This window comes from Mercurialis annua, linkage group LG2 (assembly GCF_937616625.2).
Source record: "Mercurialis annua linkage group LG2, ddMerAnnu1.2, whole genome shotgun sequence".
NCBI lineage: Eukaryota > Viridiplantae > Streptophyta > Magnoliopsida > Malpighiales > Euphorbiaceae > Mercurialis > Mercurialis annua.
In genome coordinates, this window is record NC_065571.1 from 6,968,446 (window position 1) to 6,992,315 (window position 23,870).

A 23,870-nucleotide genomic window follows, 5' to 3' on the forward strand; every position below is an offset into this window, starting at 1 on the left:
AGACAAAAAAAATATCTCACCCTTTTAATATAGTTTTTTTTTTTTTACTTTAAGACATGTTTATATTATATTTATTTTTTATTATTATTTTATTTTAATCATATTTCTTTCTCTAATCATATTTCATTATACTACATGCTATTTTTTTTCTCTTTATTCTTCTTCTTCTTCTTCTTCTTCTCTGTTTTCTGTTTTCTTTCCCATATTTTTCTAAAGTAAACTACAAATGAAATAGTTATAGAAAAACTATCAAATTTTTCTCTGTTATAATCATATACAGTCATTATTGTTCTTTTGCTTTAGTAATAATTGAAGGAGCTGGTCCGTGAATTTAGTTAATTGACCAATCATTATGCGTAATCAATATAATATGCATTAAAAAAAGATTCGCTTTAGTCCTAGAAAGGCAAACCGTTCACTAAACGTGAGCCGAGCTCGAGTATTAGATAAAGAAATTTGTAAGATTCAAGAGTTTAAAAAGGCTTCTGACACATATAACTCATTCAAACTCTACTTCGAGCTTGACATAATTTAGACTCGGCTCAACTCGTTTACAACCCCAGATGGATTGGCATTAGATATTGTTTCAGTGGTATGAAACTTTCCAGGAGGGTGAAGAAAGTTACAGCTGATAAAGACTTATCATCAAACCAGTGCTTTAAAAATAGCCTTTCATTCACTCAAATCCATTAACAACAAACAGAGAGCATCATTGCACCATTGCTCAACAAACTGTCGATGCCCATCATGCCCAAGTTTAAAGTGCCTTAGCTTAAAAGGTACACAATCTTAGAAAAAGAAAAACATAAAACTCATTCCTACTGCAAACCCTCCATCATTAATCTAACAACATCAGTCTCATATACAAAATTCAACACTTCCCTAAACTTTGCTTCCTTCCTAATATATTCATATTCACTCTTTTTCCTCAAACTCACCATATAGATTAAAGAAATTTGATTCCACTTGTTCCAAATTTATACACACGCAATCAATTCATAAACAATGGCTCTTTCTTACTCTTAACCATTCACAAGCACACACAGAGATCTTCAAAGCACAAATGTTAGACAGGTTTCTCACCAGGCAGGTAAGACGGAGACCCGATTTCAATCTGGTTCTTCTTCCGATGGAAAATGCCGCTGAGATTAGGCATAAGAGCTTTCTTCGATGCAGAATTCTTCTCTTTCACCGATTTCGAGACCTGAATTACATTCAACGGAGCTGACTTTTGCTTCTGAATCCTATTACGTTGCGGTGACGATTCTACTGGCATTACTGTTTCTGCTACTATACGCGATGCAATTTCGGCTGCCTTTTTTTGCTCTCGTTCACGCCACCTTCGAAGTTCTCCTTCCACAGCCTTCTTGGCTGCTTCAGCCATTTCTGCCCTTTTCAAAGCTCCCTGAGTTGCAGTCTTCATATCCTCGATCTCCTTTTCCGTCGCCTCCAACCTCTTCATAGCCTCATTTTCGCTCGCCTTTACAGCTTCAACCTGAGCCATGGCAGCCGCTACTTTCATTTCTGCCAATGATTCGGACTCCTCAACCTTCCGGCTCAAAGCCTCGTACTCTTCTCTAGAGAGAGTGATATTGGCACCAGACTCGGATGTTGAAGCCCGAGCGGCGTTAGTCCTCTCAGATAGCATCTTAATCTGATCTAGGGCTCTAGTCTCTGCTGTTTTGGCTTCCTCAGCTTCGTCCATAGCAACCCTCAGCTTCTTCTCTGCTTCTTCAAGTGCAATTCTAGTGTCTTCAGCTTCCCTTTTCAACTCCTCAGCCTTCTCTTGCATTTCTTCAGCCTCTTGTCGTGCGTTCTCTGCTTCTGACGATAACTGGTGGAGAGTTGAGATCATCTCTTCAGAAGCACCTCTTGTTTTAGATTCCTCTGCAAGAGCTGCTTCAAGCTCAGCCTTACTTTTGCGAAGCTTGACATGCAAGTTTCCTGCTGTGGACTCTGTTTCTGCCTCTTTTTCCCTCAATTCAGAATGTTCCTTCTTCACATTCTCGAGCTCCAGCTTAAGAGAATCCACCAAATTTCTCAAGGAGTTTTCCTCCTCGGCTACTTTCTGCAATGACTCTTTAGCACCATCTAGCTCTGAAGTGACGGTTTTCACAGAATCCAAATCTGAAGCCTTAGCATTTTCCATCTGCTTTTGTAGAGCATCAATCTCGGTTATTGTTTCAGCCAGTTGCCTCTCAAGCTTAAAAACAAGTTCAGGATCAAACTCATTCCTTAATGCAAGTAATTTATTAGCAGATGCTTCCAAGGTAGCTTTATAAGACTGCTTGTGAACATCTTTTTCAGAAAATATTTTTGCTTGATCTTGCCGTGCTTGTAGAGATGCAAGCTTCACTTGCCCTATTGATTCCTGCAGAGCTGAGATTTCTTTGGAAAGTTCGCTTACTTTTTCCACATTTGCTTTGGCCGCTTGTTCTGCTTCTGCAGCTTGATTAAAGGCAGCAAGTTTTGCTTCCAGAGAAGCTTCAGATTCTTGTTGAATCTTCCGCAGTTCTTGCTTTGCAGCATCAAGTTCAGTAAATACAGTCATATATTGCTCCCTTGCAGATTCCAAGTCCCGCTCTCTAGTGCCACTGGATCCAGAAGTATCACCGCTCTTTGTTTCTTCATTTTCTTTTACTTGATTTCTTGCAATTTCTGTTGCCCTAATTGCTGTATCTTTCGATTCAGAGACTATCTTGAGCTTCTCCGTCAGTTCCTCTACCGTTCTTCTAGCCTTTTCAAGTTCTACAAGTGTTTGGGCTTTAGTTGTTTCGGCATTCTTCAGTTGATCCTTAAACTTGTTCAGCTCCTTCTGGGTCAGGTGAAGCTGCGTCTCCTTAGCCAGAACTCTCTTCAATAATGAAACAAAAGAAATCAATTAAGCTAGGAAAACTACTGCACCTACGTAGTAAATATGAAGAATCTCTAACAGTACATGGGGGTACAGTATTAAAGACAGAAACAGAATCAAGAGAAATATTTATGCGCCTTCATTTAATTTACTTTACCATATTCACAATCATTTACAGCAATATGTAGAGCGTCATTAGGATTCCATTTCCAATAATCATAACGTTTTAAAGGGGATGCCCAAACAATAGGTAAAACAATTACCGTCAAATCAATAATACATTTTTAAGAATAATACTGCCTAGTGAATCGATTATCTAAAGGTTCGTCAATTAAGGCTTCACCCTTTCATACCATAAAAATGAAATCAGCAATAAATTCATGTGTAATTGCGGAAAAATAGGTACCACTAAACTAACTGACAGGATCAATCTTCATGAAGGACAAAAGCATGGCACAAGTTAAAATAACAATATAAAATGCACATATATAGTGTATACCCGATAAATGTAGTAATTAGATGCTCTTATGGATTAAGCTCCACAAAATAAATGGATGTGGTACAAATTTAACTAATACATTTTCATATAGCAATAAAATATATAAATAGATGCTCTCTTTAATCATACAAAAGAGAATCACCGGTACCTCTGCAGAATGAGGTCTTGCCTTCCTGATAGCTGGTTTTTCACCTGAGCCTGAGAAAGCACCTTCACCAAACATGGTGACAGCATCTTTAACAGATTGAAAGGGTGCCCTGGTGTCAATCTCTCCCACCTCCACTTTAGTAGAATCTGTAGATTTTCTGCGTTCTCTTGCCCCCATACCCCCTTTTTTCCCGGTCAGTTTTCACAATATCACCTGTTAAAGCCAGTGAACTGTTACTCATTTATAATAGGTGAAGGAGTGATGCCTGAATGGTTGGACAACAATGTCTAACTTACAAGACATCCGCTGTCGTAAATTATACAAAACTGCAATCAAAGAAGATTTTCAAAATTTCTATAGAACACGCACAAAGAGCCACATGCAGTTCATAAAAGGCTTTGTGAAAAGTAAATACAATATAAACAATGCACATAAAATAAATATCATCAAATCTACCAGAATCCTGAAGCCTCTTTCTTCCATTCCCCATAAATTTATACATGCTTGATAACTCTACAGATTCACATCAGAAACTAAACCACATAGGAACGGGAATCCGGGCACCATTTTGGAGGGGATAATTGGGTCAACTAAACACCAAATCAATTAAATCCTCACAGAATTCCTAACAAGAACCCCTATAAAATAGAAGCATGAATCCGAAACGCCAATAAAAGAAACACAGACAGAATAAGCTGCAACTTTCAGTACCACAAAAATGAACACTCGGGTTGCTTTCATGTGTTTAAACAACTAACAACCCGAGCTCAGCGGATAATTAACATAAAAGCGTAATGGTTTTAAACCCATTTCCCGCTTCAGATATGAGCTACGATTATCAGCTTCACAAATAGCTTAGTTTAACAAACAACTAAAACCACTTTCAACTTCTTATCATTTCTACTACAATCCAAACCTCGACATTTCTCCCCTACAATTCTTTCCATTAATTTCAGAAACAAACCAGAAACTGCTTCGTGAAATTATTATATTATATATGTCCCTTTTCATTCCAAATCTTTTTCTCCTCCCCTTCACTACATCCTTCCTAACATAGTTTTTCATTAAAACAGCCGTTTTCATGCACCAATCAACTTCCCCACACTTCAACAGCTTCACTTAATTTTTTTGCCTATAATTCTAACAGCCAAAAATAACAAAATTACTCTTTTTTTCTTTGAACATGCAATTCTTCTACAATCCAAAAAAATTACTTCACGTCAGACTTAAATTATAAGTAACACAACACAACTTCCTGATAATTAGCTCAAACTTTTTACAGCATCATAAACAATTAGTTACAACAGAAACCAATTTTTTCATTAAATTCTATTATTTTCTATAGCATGGCTAACAAGTGACATCAAGAAAACTAACAAACCAGAAATCAACAGAAACAAAACTGATAAACCAACTCGCATAAAAATTAACGAAAAAAATAACAGAAACTTACCCAAAAACAAACCCTAAATTAAGCTCCAAAAAGAAACCAAACAAAATTGAACACTATCGACATATTCAACCAATTTACAAACCAAAACTGATTCTTGATCGTTTCTTTACAAAAGTCAAAGACACCCTTTTGATCTTTTTACACAGAGAAAAAAACCCACAAAGAATCTGTGAAGTGGAGGCTAAAATCTCCAAGAAAATTCGAAAAATGATTGAATTAAGGCGAAAAAAGTTGTGTTCTTTTTGAATCAAAACTGGAAATTAGTTTATGGGGAATGGAAATGGGGTAAAAGAGTAAGAAATGAATTGGAGAGAATAAAGAGATTCGAAAATTAAAAATGAATAGTTTATTTAGAGACAAATTTTATATAAATGGGTCAAATTTTGGTTTGTGAAGTAGGAGTTGTGGGACATTATTGTCTAAAAAGTTTAAGGAAGACAAGTAAAGCACTAGGCGGCCGACGATGTGTTTTTTAACCTACGAGTTCATAACGTTCACTACATTCAAAATTGATATGTTAAACCGACTTGCGAATTTATGTCTCGAGATCATATAATTTTTTTTTAATTTTTTTTAGCTAGTTAGATTTCAAACTCTTTTTAATTACGTCAAATATATCTTATTTTGTATATCTTAAACACGTGATTTATTTGACCTTAGATGAATTTTAGGGCTTAATCAACTAAAAGTTAATTAAAAATGATATATGTAACTCAAAACACAAGTCGAAGGCCGGATTGATATTTTTTCTCAATTTATAATGGTCATATCAAACATGAAAAAATACAGAATTACTATTACTTTTCTAAACTTTATTTTAAATATGTTCACTATGTTATTGTTTAGTTATAATTTCTTGAAAATTATATTTTTTAAATTGAAAATATAATTTGAAATTCATAAATAATAAAAAGATTAATGCATTAATGATAATGCATAGTACTATTTTTCTATCCAACAAATTTAACGTACTACAATTTCAGAAACTTCAATGCAATTTCTAAAAACAAATAATCATGGGAATGAGTACTGTGCATACAAACAAAATATGACCATAATATACCCACTGGGGGCTCTTTCCCTTAATGGACATCGATTTCAAATCCTAGGTAGAAAGTAAATTTCAAAAACTTTTTTATATTTTTAAAACCATATCAAACTGACTGGTTTGGTTATATTATTTTAATTGGTGTATATTAAAATTGAACCGAACAAAAAAAAACTATAATATTAAATTAAATTAAATATACCTTTAATTTTTATTTTGGTTCGGTTTTTGAACACGGATCGGAGCAGTAAAAAGATGACCATATTACGGATTCCGGCAACTTTTCTAGGTTGTAGAATAGAGTTGTCCGGTAGTGGAAGTAAAGACAATTCTGACCGTAATTTTACAATAAGGTAAAGCATATAAATGAGCAAAAGATTTAAAATAATGAAATGCCAGGTCAGCAAAGAACCGAATCACCGGCCAAAGACAAGTAAAAACCAAAACAAAACCAAGGTCTGGTACCTTTACCATAAACCTTTTTTTTTCTTTTTGGATTTTGCGTTAGCCTTGACAAACACAATATTACAGCCTTTTCACCCTTCCTTTTTCCCCTCAATTATTTTGGCTTAATGTATATTTGACTCTTGATTTTATACTGTTTCACTCATCTAACCCTTTAACTTTTATCTTGATCTCTCTAACATTTTAATTTTCAATTTACTTCTAAAATCTCTTAAGTTGGAAAAATTCTTGTATGAACCTAGTTCGTCATGTAGAATTATGGACCGTCCATTTGGCCGCCACGAAAGAAATTACTAGCTGGATTTGCTATAATAACAAAGGAAAGTTTCGTTTTTAAAATGTAATAAATGAAACGATATAACTATTATGTCAAAGGCCTATTAACCTAAAAAATAAAAATAAAAAATCAGCATCTAAGAGTAGTATTTTTCATAAATAATATTTCAATTTGCGTTAGTGATTGTATTTTTTGTACAATATTTTATATTTAATTATTATATCTATATCAATTAAATTGTATAATCCGATGCAGTCAGCTATATATTTATTAAGTTCTAATGAATTATGTATAGTTTATTTAAATTTTAAGTATCTAATTAAATCATAACAACAATTGATACAAGGATTGGATGGTATATGTCACATATTTATATAAAATGCTATAGTTCTATGTAACTTAATAGTCTAGAAATAATACGTTTAAATGTAATACCCCAAAATATTTAATTAGCTAATTGGACCACGTGTCCAATTTTGATTCGCCAGAGTGGCGATATCAGAAGAATTTCTGAAAAGATAAAGTAAATAAGTTTCAAGTAGGTCGGTTTTGAGAAATTAACTATGAGGAAATTAAGGTTATATTTCAATTCTAAAGTTAGAATTGGAATTAAAAGGAAAAATATCAAAAAAAGTCCAAAATATGACCAAAGTGGTAATTTAGCCACTTTGTGTCGAAAATGGAAATTTTGGATTTTGACGGGAAAGTATTAATATCGAGTTTCGTATTATTTATTGGATATAAATAATACGTATAAGTTATAATAAAAGGATTTATCGATTTAGCTATGGACTAAATCGTACGAAAGAAAAGTTTAAAGATAAATGATAATAAACAAAAAGAACAAGGACCAAAGTGGTATTTTTACCAAAACATAAAAGGAATGAAATATGAATCATAAGGAGCAGAAGCATCTGGAGAAGGCGAGAGAAAATTCGATCGATACCGTCGTTTCGCCGCCATTTCGCCGTTCGACGTCCGAATCGAGTGATTTTCGCGGCGATTTCTTCAGAATCGAATCCTCTATCAACTCTAAGCTTCAAATCAAGGTAAACATCTCGAGAATTGGTGCAAAAATCGGATTTTGTTGGCTGTTTTAATGGAATTATGTTTTAGGATTGAAATTGATGTTTTTGAAGTTCTTATAGCGTTTTAATGAAAACCGAGATGCGGGTTTTGTATAGTTGAATGTATAGCACGTCGGGATGGCTGAAAAGCCCCGGAAAACGACTTTCCGGGGGCTATCAAGGGTGTGCGTTCGCACACATTGAGTGTGCGTTCGCACACTCCTTGAATTTTAGGGTGTGCGTTCGCACACTACCCAAAACTTGGCAGATTCAAAATCCCAACGGTCAGTTTATAGATTTGCCTCTTAGGAACGCCTCTGTCAAATTTCAGCTCGATCCAACGGTTCAATTGGGAGAGATTGTCGTTTTACTAAACAGTGTCAGTGTGTAGGCAGCACCTGCGCATTGTCCTGAAAACTCCTTGAAACTTCATCGAAATGAAACTAAACCCTAAAACTTAAAAGTATTATACGTATAGGAATACGAGATTAACGTCTAATCATTAAACGTTAATTATTTATCAGACGTGTCAGCGAGCAGAGAGGTCAGTAGACGTGGGATAGCGAGGGCATATCATTTCATCGACCACATTATTGATTGGATTGCGGTCACTGTGAATTGCACTTTACTTTCGTGTATTATATATATAAAGTCATTTTATATAGATATGTATACTGTTTTTACGCATCGCATGTTAGATGATTTGATTAAATATTATATGTTTCTATCAAATGTATATACGAGAACTAGTATGCGATCCGAAGAAACTAGCTACCTATTGGGTGTCAATAGGCTGTGTGATCACCAATATTGAGTCAGTCTAGTGTGTTTGCATTTGAGAAATGATTGGATATGTATGATATGATATGAATTCGATACGAGAGTGAACTCGGCTACGGTGTAGCCTGGAAGTCCCCGTATCTAGTGGGCTGGGCCCACCAATGAGTTGGACTCACAACTTGAGATTTGTGATTGGGTTGAACGATATATGATTATTCGAGAGATGTGTCGCATGCTAGGATATTATTTTCGTACGGATCAAATACCTGTTTATATGTTTTATATTATTGTTTTCTTGAGATGCGATGCTATGTTTTTAAATTAATACCGTTAGTAAAATGCAACCTCACTCAGTATTTTCCCACATACTGACCCCTCACCTTTGATGTCTTTCAGGTACTTAGTATGTGGACCTAACTAGAGGCCAATTTTGAAGTCCAGAAGTCAGTTGTATATGTTTAGTATCTGACTTCTGTGAATGCTGCAGTAGTGGTCCCGTGTTGACAGAGTCGTAGCCTAGACATCAATACATTTTGAGTGTACATATTACTTGCTGTCCTGTTTATATGTTTTTGTAGGCTACGTGTTTTATATGTTGTGCACGGCACCAGATGCCGGTGATATGTTGGATACACTAACTGATGGATATAGTACCGTGAGGCCAGTTCGTACAGGGTACGGTAACTGGAGCCCGCGAGGTTTTTGAACAATGTAAATGTTTGTGTATACATGTTATGTATACTTGGCTTCCGTTGTTTACTGTTGTTTGTTTATTATTTGCGAAAAATTAATAGTGGTTTGAGGTTTGCTACGGGTTCCGGAGCTAACACTCCCGTTCCCTAGCGCCAGTTGCGGCTCAATATTTTGGGTCGTGACATTAAAGAAAAGAAAATATAACACTATTAATCGAATACAACATAAATTTCAATAATTGCAGATATAAAATTAAATCTGAGGCCATTCCAGAACTTGTAAAACTCTATCTTCCACATAAAAAATTAATTTTAATTACATTCACTTATTTAGTTGTGTATAGTTATTAATTATGGATGGATTACATATTCTATTATTGATAAACTATACAGATTATTTTGGCCTTTCGCTGGTGTCCTAGCTTTCCATCCCCTCAATTAAGAAAATATTAACTTTCATATCTATCAATCAAAAATTAAACTTTATGTCATTTTCTAAACAAAAAGTTTGAAAGCTATCAAACTATTGGTTTGGGTTTACTTTATTGATATAATGATATCTTTAAAAAAGGGTATTTTTTCAACTTGAGGAATCAAATTATAATGGAACCTGGAAGTTAATGGCAACATTTTCAAATGTTAGGCTATATATAGCTCATATAATTGTTAAATATATAAAATAATTATTTATACAGAATTACAATAATTTAATTTGATTTCAAATTTAAATAAAATTAATATTTGATGAAATATTAGCTTTATGAATTTATAGAATATATATTTGATTTATATATAATATAAGAAATCCGTTTAATAACTCTTAAGACGTAGGTGAGTTGGTAAAGCGCTCTCCTAATTTAAGTGAGATCGCGTATTCGAACCGTACTCATATATGCACCCGTTTAAAATTTCAGATCAGAGCTTTGCCTGCCGTAAGGTACCTATCCGGCTCGAATGGGGATTAATCTGAATGTGAAAGGCTTAAAGGTATCGTCTTATAATCAGAATCCGTTCAGAACACCGCATATATGTTGTACCAAAACAAATCGTTTAATAATTGTTTGGATTCACTCGTTAAGTTCGGAGATTATTTTAGATTTACATATAGATAAAATTTTAACTTACATAGTATTTTAGAATTTCACTTTAATTTTTTTAATTTTTTAATTAAAAATATAAATTTAATTTTTCCAGTTTAAATTACTGATTGAAAAATACAATCAGTTTATACCAATGAAAAACATCGGGATGAAAATATAAAAAGACTTGATAAGATGGTTTTTGACGGTAATATTATGCACCGATTCATCAAATTTTTAATTGATCATTTAAATTATAAAAATACAAGTATAATTATAAATTGCCCCCCCTCCCAAAAAAAAAAATTATCTGTTTAGGTCCGCCACTGATTGCAACTAATCCTTAACTTATAAACAAGTTGGTAATGTGGTACCTTGATATATAATATAAAAGCTTAATCACTAAAAAAAATCTCTACTTTTTAACTCCTTTTTAGTTGCATCTTGACATTGCAATTTTTTTCAATTCACCAAATTTGCACCTTTGAGTTTCAGTTCTACCTTCAAATACTAAATTGATTTCTTCTCCATTTAGAAAAAAATTTAAATAAGTCATTTATTTTTAACGTTTTATGTGAAAAAGAGCATAAATAAATACTTTTTAAAAAAATATATGGATTTTTTTAATGGAAAAGGAGTCTAATTTGATCTTGCGGGTGAAACTAAAAACCAAATATGTGAATTTAAGTGAATTATATAAAATTACAATGTCTTCATTGTTTGCTGCTCTTGTTTATATATTTTATAATTATCTCTAACATATTATATAATTCTGTAATTGTTTCGTTACTGTTTTCATATATGGCAAAATATGAACATTTTTTTATAGTTTTCCCTAACATGTAATAGTACCATCAAAACACAAAGAAAAACGATGTTGGAAAGCAGATGTTCAATCCCCTCAAGCCTTTTTAGAAAAACGATGTTGCTAAAAAATTTCAGAGTTTAATGCAAGCGGTTATGGTGATTTTCAATATGCTTCAAAGAAACCACCATACATGGTGATGATTATCAACATAGTTTCACTCTACTGCGGTCGGAATTATCTATGCCACCACACTTCATCAGTTCATTTTACTTGCAGTCCTCAGTAGATTATGATTGTTTAGTCGAGTAATTATGATATCTTTTATAAGTTTCTATGTTTAGTTTAGGATTTTTGGATTGCAGATTGTTGTTTAATTAATTTTTCTTCTAAGGCATAATTTTTTGAAATATATCTTAATTTCTTGGTTTTTTGACTAAATCATTTGGTGATGGTAATCTGCATTTTACCAACCGCTGTTTAAAGTTCTTAATGAGCATTTTTCAATTTCTTCATTTAACACAATTTAAATTTTACTCGTTCATTTACTTAAAAAATTGGATTTTTTTTCAATTAACGTTGATTTTGATTATAATTTACTATATTTTTGGTTTTTTTTCCATCTATTTCTTGGTAATCTTTGGGTCTCTCATTGTTGGGTAGTTATTGTGGTAAATATTGTTGGATAGTTTAATTAGCAAGACAATGGATATATCCTCTGGTCTTCACATTAAACTTGAATTACGGTCAAATTGAAACTTTTAAAAGACTAGTTTCGCATTACGTGCTATGCACGTGGCTCGTAACGTAACTCGTCAATGAACATATTAGTAAATTTATTATAATTATATTAATTTTTTATTTATAATTAATATTAAATTAGTTAAAAAAAATTGTGAAAGTAAATATAATATATTCAGTTATTAAATTTTTTTTCATACTGAATTTATTCTTCTTTTGATTTTATAATAACCATAATTAAATAATTAACTTAATTTTATTAATAATATCTTTAAAAATAATAAGATAGAAATTTAAATAATAATGTATTGACTTAATATAGTATTTTAATTGTGTAGTTCAATCAAACTAAAAGATAGACATTCCTACAAATTTGGAGACAATTTAGTTATTTTTTGCATATTAAAAACTAAATTGGAGATAATTTAGCTACCTATTCTAATTAGAACTTTAATTACAATAGTGATTAATTAAATAACCAATTAGTTAATGACCATAAAACCTTTATTTATTAGTAAACTGAAAAGGATTATTCAGTAGATTTGCCTGTCCCCCCCCATCCGTGCTTTTATATATAGTATAGATATAGATTAATACTTCAATGGTCTGATATCTAAAACTGTTATAAGGCAAAATATGAACGAGAAAAATAAATATAATATTATACTTCTTGGAAGGTTATTGTACTACTTGTGAGAATTTGTACTCCTTATGAGGCTAATGTACTCCTTGTGAGGTTAATGTACTCTTTATGAGGTTATAGTACTCAATAGGAGGTGCAGCAGTGGAGGCCCCCCAGCCTAGTTTGATGAAGATTAATTTTGATGCAGCTCTTAATAAAAGAAAGGCTTAATCACAGTAAAATGTCAAACGTATGCGTGAGGGGTCAGTTATAACCAAACGTTTAAAAATCGGCACAAATTGCCATTTTTGAATATTTCAGATTCTTTTATGGCCATTTGTGAATCAAACCGGATTTTTTGCCACCATGGCAGCCACATCAACACTTATTCATCAAAACGACACCAACGTAGCATCTATGGAACCTAGCGGTTCAAATAAGGAGAAATGACCCCTCACGCATGATTCGAGAAGACTCCTCTGATGTCAGATATCTCGAGAAGTCTTCTCCAGTTTCAGGTATGATTACACTAAACTATTATTTTATTTTTAAGAAATATATGAGCAGGTATATTATGCTTGGGAGATAATTTTTCAACCTACGCTACTAAATGTTGCTATAAACTCACAAGGTACTACTATTATCATCTTACTCCAAATAATGATATGTGTTTTTTGATATTGTCAATTTATTTTATTGTTCTACCGTTTGTTTAACAAATTAATTAAACTTTGGTTTATCTTAATTTTGTTAAATGGAGGTGTATTTGGATGGCTCATATAGTAGCTATAAAGTCTACTTATTATTTATTGTTTAAAGAATGACTCATTTCCTTCATGGGATGGTCATTATTCTATACATTTATATATTATTATCTTTGTCAAAAAAAAAAATCCCCTCAAGCAAAACTGCTAGAGGAGGGAACCGTTACGCACTCGCTAGATAATTAAGCGTCATAAGGGTTTTTATTCTCATTCGCCATGAAAATATAGCAGAAATTGCACTAAAGTGATTGGAATGAGACTTCTATATTTTTAGTTCGAAAATTTATAAATTCTAAATTGCAATTGACACAGGCATGTACCCAACAAAAAAGAGTACACCCTTTTTCCTTCTTTTTTTTATAATCCGACAACTTCATTAATGATCAATCTAAACAAGCACATGAGTAAGAAATTCGGAAAAGTTATTAAACCAATCCCGATGAGCTGACATAGAACGAGCATTATGCACTAACAAATGTGCAGCTTGGTCGTAAATCACCTTACATAAACAAGAAATACTAGAGTACTGTTTCGCTAACATCGCACAATCTTCAACCAAAACGTCCCCCAGAACTCTCTCAGACTCTCGAATATCAAGTATGACTTCCAAAGCATCAGACTCGATTGTAAAATTGTCGTACCCTTCTAGCCAACTCAACACTTCCCAAATACCAATCAATTTCATGGATCTAGGACCAACCGAACCCACATAGCTAACTTGACGAGTTTAGATGAATTCCCCTTTATCATTTCGGACAACACATCCAATAGTTGCTCTCTCCTCACATGCATCGCCTAACTCTCCTTATCGGTTAGGGCTACTCCTCCCCAAGACACTGGACAAATTTTAAGATCACCTCTTCCACAGACAACTAAAGTCAAATTTTCACTATCGAGTTCACATTCAACAAGAAAAAGTTATCTTCTGAATTAAATTATTGCATCACGAGGTCTTTTTACCCTAGTCACAATTAACTTTATCCATCAAATTCACCATCACCAGATTTCAAAATCATAGACATTACCAATTTTCAACCACCTTAGGTCTGAAAACCTTTAACCATTAATTTGCTTATCCAAGATCTTAAGATTCTAACTGTAACCGGTTTCTACACCTGTTAGTCTCACAATTTGGTTTTAGATTAAATGGATAAACTTATCTAACACGGTAGCTTAACTCATCAATGTATGCCCCTTCACTAGTAGAGTGCAATACCCTTGAAACTCATCGGCCACATTGTTTAGCAACATAGACATAAAATCTCGTCAGCCATATTATCTATATGGATAGGATGCATAAACTTGTCCAATTTAAGCACATGAATTTTATCGATAGAGTGTAAGTCCCCCAATTTCAAAATGATTATCAGGTTGTTGGGTCTCATATAAGGGCAAGACCTATTAACACACTGGATATTATATGCCGAACCTCGTAATGTAAGCATACATTCTTTGACGGATAATAAACTAGTAGATGATCATTCAAGTTCCATACAAGGACAATAACGAAGTTAAATTTAATATGTTTATACTACCTACATACTCATATACTACTCTACTCAATGTCAACATAAGATTATTATATTGTTAACTCCATTAACATAATTCGTTTAATTTAACAAGTATATATCCAATTTTGATATTCAAGTTTAGACTTGCATTTAAAGTAAATTTCCAAACACCGTCAATTTGATTATCATTCTTTAACAAATAAATCATATTGATGCATTTAAGATGAGCTAAGCTGCTTTACACACTAAACAAATTTGTGCAAAACGTGATGATACAGAAGTTATATTAGCATGCATTCGAACCGAAAAGTACACTAAAGTTACTTTTTTTTTTTGAAATTACTTATTTAATTATATTCCTGAAAGTTGCAAAAAAAGTGAGAAAATCTAAACTCACCACAACCGATTTACAATCCCGACTTAACTACCTAAATGAGGAGCAGAGTGTGATGTGGACCTATAAGCACAATTTTTAATGTGTGTATAATGAATTCTTGTGAATAAAAATAAAATTAACAATTTTAGAAGCTCAAGCGACAAACAGAAAATCAGAAAAGTGGAATGTTTTTCAATGATTAAGAGAATGCATCGCTAGAATATGAATTGTGCCGAATTAAAAGGATACTAATTTATAAACAACTAAATATCATTCTCTTGCAAAACTTCGAGAAATCACCAAGATAATCCCCTAAAGCCAAAGCAATTTCCATGCCAGCTAAGTTTGAAGGCAAAATAAGCACATCTTTGGCAAAATTATTGAAGCCGCAAACAAATTGGTGAATCTCTCCCCCTAAACTAGCTCTATGACAAAATTGCTAAAGAGAAAATTATATAAATTTACGCCTGACAATTAATACAAGGCAATACTAGAAGTTCCAGAGGCAAATAATAGATGAAATTTAAATATAAGCCTTAATCTTTTTCAAGGAAAGTAGCATCGGTGACTGAAGCCTTTTTACAGTTGACATAGCTCCACAGAAATACTAGCCAATTTTAGTGGCGGAGAAAGAAAAAGTGAAATTACCTCGAGAACCTTGAATATTTTGAGACTCAAAAAAATGATAGGACGTGCACTCTTGATTTTGCTGCAAAAAGAAAAAGCTTTTTTACACACATGTATGTTATATTGCAAAGAGAAGTGTGATCTTACATAATATTGTGCATTAACTTGGCATAAGTAAGTTGGCCAATATAATATTTACTGTGAAAGGCAGCTCGCTATGAGTTTCCAGGTATTAACAAGGTTCAAGGGAAGCAAATTTTGTTTCGGAAACACTACCCAGAACATGAGATGAATATTGTTCAAAGAAATGAAAATTTTAAAACAACTCTTACAAATTCTTGCTTGAAACGATCAATTAGAATGTGGGTAAATGTTCTTCAAAGCAATGGAAGTTAAAAAAATTCTCTATCAATTCTTGCTTGAAAACAATCGATTAGAATGTGCGTATCAAGAATTCCCCTCAATAGTCCTGGAAACTTCCAAGCACCTCTACAGCAAGACCCGACATATTAAAGAAATGCTGATCATAATTTATAAACTAAACATTTGATCAAATCATACCCAGTTACCTTTCCTGAATGTGCCCATTATGCTTGGTGTTGCTAAGAGTACAAATTCACTCAGAACGCATTTCAAATAAACATGTTGTCTTTAGGACAAGGTCAAGAAATTTACATCCCTCAACCACCATCGTACACAATAGACACCATTTTTCTTGGTCATAACTAGAGGGCCTTTCAAATAAGATTCAATAGCGACCTGAAATCAAGAAAAAAGTGCAAACAATGACCGATAACCAAGTGACCTGCGCGACGACAGACTCAAATCAAGATCACAGGAAAACATGTGCAGACCGCAACCAAACATAGCACCAAAAATTGCAACCCTCCTCCTTAATCCGGGCTTGGGACCGGCTGTGTAATTGAGACCACAGGCAGAGTTACATGCATACACCCACACACAGACAAATTAGACATACAAATTAAACATTAGGGAGAGACAACGAGATATAGTAGTTCAGTCCTAAAAGCAGAGACAAGCATAGAATCTTCTTAAAATTCCAAAATTTCAACAGTTCAAATTATCAAAGAACTCTGTTGTCACTTATCACCAACCAGACCACAGAAAATATGCATATATTGGTAAAAACATCCGACAGTCAAACTAAAGCATCCACACCGCTCCTTGAAAGAATCATGCATGTGTCAGTTGCAAAAATCCATAAGAATCCACATCACTATAATCAAGATATAACAATCCACAAGCCTTTGCAAGATATCATTCATCAATTGGTAAAAACATCCAGCAGCCGACTAAGCATCCACATCCATAACACTAATTGCCAAAATGCACATAGAGCATATAGCGTCTGAAAAGAAAAGTAGGCAAGCAGAAGACACCCATAGAGAAAAGCACAACCCCTCAGCAAACAGAATATAAACAACTCGACAATAAGCAGGCTAGGAAACGACAATCAGGAAACCAAAGAAGGTCTTCACCCCATGACATTCTCGACCATTTGTTTAATACTTGGGTTGAGGTGCTGACAGCAGTAGCCAGTAGCAACCAAATCAAGTTGAAATGCTAACGACAGCAAATACTACCTTAACTAGAATGCTGCACAGAGAATCACTCTTGTTTAGTATGCTTAAATCAGATGATCTACAAGATGACAGAACCAATGACTGGAATTCATTCAGACTATTCACGCTGAGAATATTAAACTAGGAAGGAACCGCACCCTTCACTTACCACCGAGAAAGCTTGTCATCAACTGTTATCCAAAATTCCTTAAAATACCCAAACAGAAAAACCCTGGAAACGAGATGAAGAGAATAGGACGTTTACATATGATGATATGAACCACATGTAGGCACAATGCATCCAAAACAACGGGTTGTTGATCAACAGTAGCAGAACATCCCCTGCTTGCCCACAGTTCGATCACAATAAGGCTCGGACTCAATCCTGGAATGTTAGACAAAGAAAAATCCAAACGGCGTGCTCTTATATTTACTAGTCAGATAAGAACAAAACCTCCTGTCAAAGCTGTTTAACAGACTCGCCCCTCTTTTCCAAGGCCTGGCAAAATACATGACAACCATCTCAAAAAAAGTTCTTTCTGCATATTAACTAGAGTTATGTGGCACTCAATGAAAAAGATAAATAAAAGAGCTCCCTGATCACACTCTTCACTTAAGTATTGCCAAAATCCCCTGTACTATCATATCAAGACCATAAAATCTTCTTGAAAAATTCTCATCAGACTCCTGAAACCTATAGGGTTACAGACAAAATCAACGACAATCTGTGAAAAGGTACGTGCATCAAGTAATCTTAGATAAGAAATTACACAAAATGAACAAAACCTCCTGCCAAAGCTGTTTAACAGACTCCTCCTTTTCCAAGGCCTGGTAAATACACGACAACCATCTCAAAATGAGTTCTGCATATTAACTAGAATTATGCCGCATTCAATAAAAAGATAAATAAAAGAGCTCCCTGATCACACTTTTCACTTCAGTATTGCCAAAATTCGCTGTACTACCATATTAAGAACATAAAATCTTCCTGAATAATTCTCGTCAGACTCCTGAAATCCCACAAAATCATATAGGCTACGACAAAATCAAAGACAGTCTGAAAAGCTATGTGCATCAAGTAATCTTAGATAAAAATTACACAAAATGAACAAAACCTCCTGTCAAAGCTGTTCAACAGACTTGTCCCTCTTTTCCAAGGCCTGGAAAATACACATGACAAACATCTCAAGATGAGTTCTTTCTGCATTTTAACTAAGAATTATGTGGCACTCAATGAAAAGATAAAAAAACTCCCTGATCACATTCTCCAATTAAGTATTGCCAAAATCCCTTGTACTATCATATCAAGACCATAAAAACTTCCTGAAAAATTCTCGTCAGACTCCTGAAATCCCGCAAAATCTATAGGGTTATAGACAAAATCAACGACAGTCTGTGAAAAGCTACGTGCATTAAGTAATGGACATTTGTTAAAAAAAAAATTACACAATGAACAATTCAAAATTCCAAATATGAATACACAGACCATTGGAGGTACAACTAGTTGATGCACGAATGATGTCGCCCACAGGCAAGAGAGTAGCTGTGTGACATGCAAAATTAAGAACGTAAGCATCACAAAACAAATTGTGCATGACGCTGTATAAGAAAAATTGAGTGGCGGATTAATGTCCATGACCCAAATCAGATGCAGTGCTTGACCACAACAACAGCTTTAAGGAATTCAAAATAGAACCCTGGAACAAAAAGACACCACAGTACACTCAGGATTTTGTTAATATGATAAAAGCAACATGACAGATAAATTCATACTGAAGGAAAAACGGAAGAAGACATCCCTAATCAATACTCTGATAACACCGATATGAGTTGGGAGACCCTAAAAAAGGAATTCATTCAAGGATGAAGCCTAAAACATTAAGAATCACAAATAATTCCTGATATGTACAAAACTCATGTATGTACCATTATAAAATCAGAGTAATTGACCTAAACACACAGGTAACTCCCCGACCATAAAAAAGGCACTACAGCTCCCTGGTCACCAGCTGGTGCATTCCTGTAAAATCCAGACAACAAATACTCTAATGCCAGTATTATTAACCGCCAACAAAAATAACAAAAAAATAATAACAGCAATTTAAAGGGAACTCATTGTTAAACTCCAACACATAGCTCTACAAAGTTGGCATGGTTCACTTCCACTTCCAAATTTTTGTTCAGCAAGACTTGAATGGAGTGCGACAAGAAAACCTAATTCAAACTGGCAAAAGAAAAGAGAAAGAACCCCTAATTAACACTCTAATAACACCAATAGGAGTTCAAAGACGGTAAACCAGAGCTGATCTAATCACAGAGGAAAACTCAGACTCCGTGACCATAAGAAAACATAACAGAGCTCCGTGATCACTAGTTGATGCATTCCTGTAAAATTAAGAACACTAATAGTTGATGTCCAGTACTATTAACAACAAAATAAAAAAAAGAAAAGAAAAGATTCAAAGGAAACTCATTTCTCAATTCCAACACAAGCTCCATAAAGTCGGCATGAATCCTGGATCCTGAAAACACAGCGCGGGTTCACTTTCACTTTCAGGCTTTTGTTCAGTACAGTAGAATTTTTTATCGAACAGGGAAAAAAAGAGAGAAAGTACCCCATTTTCGTAACTCTGACTACAATACTCAAAAGCCAGCATTACTAAAAATTAATGACATATTAAAAAAAGGACAGATTTGAAGAAAACTTATTGTTCATTTGCAACACATAGCTCCACAAAGCTGTTGCTATGGTTCCTGAAAATAAAAGCATACTTTACTTGTACTTTCAAGATTTTGTTAAACAAGACTTTAATAGTTGAACGCACAAAAAATAATAATTCAAACAGGCAAAATAAAAACAGCAAAGATTTAAAGGGAACTCATTGTTTAATTCCAACACAGAGCTCCACAAAGTTGGCATGGATCCTGAAAACACAACCATAGTTCACTTTCACTTAGGCTTTCGTTCAGTAAGATACGAAGTTGAATGCAACAAAAAATTTAATTCAAACAGGAAAAGAAGAGAGAGAGACACCCTTTCCCCCCCGACTCATACTACTCAAAAGCCAGTATAGATTTGATGAAAACTTATTGTTCAATTGCAACACATAGCTCCACAAAGTTGTTGTGGTTCCTGAATATAGATACTTTAAGTGAGACTCAAAATAGTAATGGAACAAGAAAAATTAATTCAAACTAGAAAAATAAAAAACAGCAAAGATTTGAAGAGAACTCATTGTTCAACTCCAACACAAGCTCCACAAAATTGGCAATGGATCCTGAAAACACAAAAAGGTTCACTTTCACTTTCAGGCTTTTGTTCAGTAAGATTTGAAGTTGAACGCAACAGAAAAAATTTATTCAAACAGAAAAAGAAGAGAAGAACATCCCTTTTCATAACTCCTACTAAAAACCCAAAAGCCAGTATATTATTAAAAATCAACAAAATATAAAAAGCAGCATAGATCTGAGAAAAGAACTTATTGTTCAATAGCAACACATAGCTCCACAAAACTGCTTATGGTTCCTGAAAATGGAAACACAGTTCACTTATACTTGTAAGGCTTGAATAGTTGAATGCAACAAGAAGAAATAATTCAAGCTGTAGAATTAGGACTGCTAGTAGTCAAAGGCCAGTCTTATTAAAAGTCAACAAAACAAATATAGTAAGGTTTAAGGGAACTCATTGATCAATTCCAACACATAGCTCCATAAAACTGGACTGATTCCTGAAAAGACAATTCAAAAAGACCACTAATACTCGAAGACCAATATTTTTCAAGAACCAAAAAAATAAAATAATCAGCAAAGATCTTAGGAATACTCATAGTTTAATTCCAAAACATAGTTCCACATAGCTCGCGTGGTCCCTGAAAATACAACATAGTTCACTTACACTTCCAGTTTTTTGTACTATGACTAGAATTAATTCAAACTGAAAAAGAGAAACCCCCTAATCAATACTCTGATAACACCAATGGAAGTTGTACGAATTCCAAAACATAGTTCCACATAGCTCGCATGGTCCATGAAAATACAACATAGTTCACTTACACTTCCTGTTTTTGGTACTACGATTAGAATTAATTCAAACTGAAAAAGAGAAACCCCCTAATCAATACTCTGATAACACCAATGGGAGTTGTAAGATCCTGAAAAATGATGGTCAAGAGAACTCAATTCTCATTTTCACTTCATTTATGGTTGAAGATGATAAATAATGAAGGAAAAAAAGACTCCCAAACAAACTCTATATCTACCACACAAGTAAACTAAAACTCCCCGACCATAGATGAACACGGCAGACCTCTCAGATCACTAGCTGATGCACTGTAAAATCAGAATTGCTTATAGTCAAAAGCCAATACTCTTTAAAATCAACAAAATAAAACCAACAGAGATTTAGAGAACTCATTGTGCAATTCCAACACATAGCTCCACAAAACTGGAATGGTTCCTGAAAATACAATTCCAATTCACTTACACTTATAGGTTTTTGATTAATAAGACATGAATATTTTACTACAGAAATAAAAATTAATTCAAACTGGAAAGGAAAAAGAGAGAGACTCCCTATCAGTTCTCTGATAACACAATTGAAAAGGAAGATGAAGAGGTCCCAACTTCTATTCTTTCATCATACAAGAAAGACACAATATCAAAGTGCAAAAAATCTCACGGCCTGAACAGAACTCCACATGCACTGCAAGAAATATAAACAAGGAATAACTACAACTCCCTGACCGCAGTGAGCACATTATCACTAGCATAAGCGTTCCTGTAAAATCAGGACTACCGATAGTCAAAAGCCAATTATATTGAAAACGGAAAACCAATAAAAAAAATTAGCATAGATAAGGAAAACTCATTGTTCAATTGGCGTTCCAACACATGGCTCTACAAAGCCGGTCTGGTTCCTGAAAACACGTTAATATTCCGACTTCACTTGCATGTTTTTTTTTTCAAAAAGACATAAATAATAGCTGAAAACATAATCACATTTCACTTTCACCTTCAGGCTTTTGTTCAGTTAATACTCGAATAGTTTATTCTACACTACTAAAAATTATAATGAACGAGAATCATAGAGGATAAGGATCAAAGGGAACTCATTTATTTTGATATCTTTGTTTGTATCATCACGAGGGAGCAAGGAGTGAATGCAACCAGATCTAACAAAACAACGTTCAAATAAAGTTGTGTAAGTTCTAATAAGTTGAACAAGATGATCCATGATATGAAGTAATCCCAATTTTAAACAGTGATCAGTGATCAGCTTTAGTATTTGCAAAATCCAAAGAGCAGGTGGTTTCCTAGAAAATCAATGACCTAAAACTTAATATCCACCAATATTAAAAGAATTAAATTCAAGCAAACCCATTCGTAATCCTTGATAACACAGTGCTCCAACAAGCTCCTAGAATGCTCAAATATCCATCCAGAAAACTCTACAAAGATCAAAAGGTAAAATCAGAGGAAACTTCTTTCAAATAATTTTTGACCTGTCCAGATACTGAAAAGCAGATTCCGAGTGATTGAGGACAAATAGATTAAATAATTCCGACCTATCCACATATTAAAATTGTTAGCTGGTAATTCAAAGGAGATGCAGAAGGAAACACGTTCGAAACCCAAATCAAATTCCAAACCCTAACTTTTCCGATCAAAAATTAAATTCCTCAAAGCATCATGGCGCCATAAGTCAGAATCTAGCAGATAAAAACCGGCAATAGGTTAGATCTTCATCATATAATCTTCAAAGAAACACTACGTAGGAACGGATGCAAATTAGAATTAAGAAACCGGTAATAGATTAAATCTTAATCATGAATCTTCAGATAAACATTAAGCGGCGAACGGACGAAAATTAACCTAAGGTTTAAAACAACGAACGGATGCAGCAAAACCCTAAATACCGTCACAACAGCAAAATCAGACTCTTCCGTCAAACTAACAAAAACAAAAGCCAATCGAACAACCAGATCGGAAAACGTACGGAAACTGAATCCATTAAACCAAAATCGAAGCGATAAAAGCACCGGCGAGAAGAGAGCGTCGTTACCGTTACCCTTACCGTACCCGCCTTCGAGTACCAATTGCACAGAGCAATGGGGTTAATGGAGGAGCAGTTGTATTTATAGAAGGGCGAGGACTGGATGAATGGCTAGGATTAAACTATAGATGGTGACATGGACGGACAGGATCTTCTATAGAAAGGCGGTTAGTATGGTGGAACGCGTTTTCTTTATTGTGAGGCGGTGGAAAGACGATATTTACGCGTTTTCTATATTGTGAGACGGTGGAACTGGAAAGTAAAAACAGCCATTTCCAGGTTGGACTTTTAGGCTTTGTTTGGAAAGACTTAAATAATAATTTATGCCTTCAATTTATAAGTAATGGCTAATTAACATATAAATTAAATTAATTATAAATTTAATAATTATGAACAGTTTTTTTTATTATAGATTAAACTTTAGTAA

At 33.9% G+C, this 23,870-nt stretch overlaps 1 protein-coding gene and 1 long non-coding RNA gene across 12 annotated transcripts; both read right to left on the reverse strand.

The window, feature by feature from the left end:
- Positions 1-657: 657 nt before the first annotated feature.
- LOC126667203 (WEB family protein At5g55860) lies at positions 658-5,398 on the reverse strand. Its single transcript, XM_050360163.2, has 3 exons — positions 4,955-5,398; positions 3,502-3,714; positions 658-2,854 (listed from the first exon to the last, which is right to left on the reverse strand). The coding sequence occupies exons 2-3, from the start codon at positions 3,676-3,678 to the stop codon at positions 1,067-1,069; spliced, it is 1,965 nt and encodes a 654-aa protein (XP_050216120.1). The 5' UTR covers positions 3,679-3,714; positions 4,955-5,398; the 3' UTR covers positions 658-1,066.
- Positions 5,399-15,380: 9,982 nt separating this feature from the next.
- On the reverse strand, positions 15,381-23,479 carry LOC126667118 (uncharacterized). 11 transcript variants are annotated; one of them, XR_008790203.1, is made up of 4 exons: positions 21,355-23,256; positions 20,624-21,260; positions 16,378-20,524; positions 15,381-15,890 (listed from the first exon to the last, which is right to left on the reverse strand). It is a non-coding gene; the product is annotated as an uncharacterized LOC126667118 (long non-coding RNA). The 11 variants fall into 11 exon arrangements; XR_008790199.1 differs by having other exon boundaries at positions 20,624-20,669; positions 20,871-23,256; XR_008790200.1 differs by having other exon boundaries at positions 16,378-18,736; positions 18,878-20,524; positions 20,624-23,256.
- Between the last annotated feature and the right edge of the window lie 391 nt (positions 23,480-23,870).

Bases quoted from the DNA above. Each gene is read 5' to 3' on its own strand.
- LOC126667203 (XM_050360163.2), bottom strand. From the start codon at position 3,678: ATGGGGGCAAGAGAACGCAGAAAATCTACAGATTCTACTAAAGTGGAG. The intron at 2,855-3,501 runs GTACCGGTGATT...TCATTATTGAAG, and splicing joins CAAGACCTCATTCTGCAGAG to AGAGTTCTGGCTAAGGAGAC.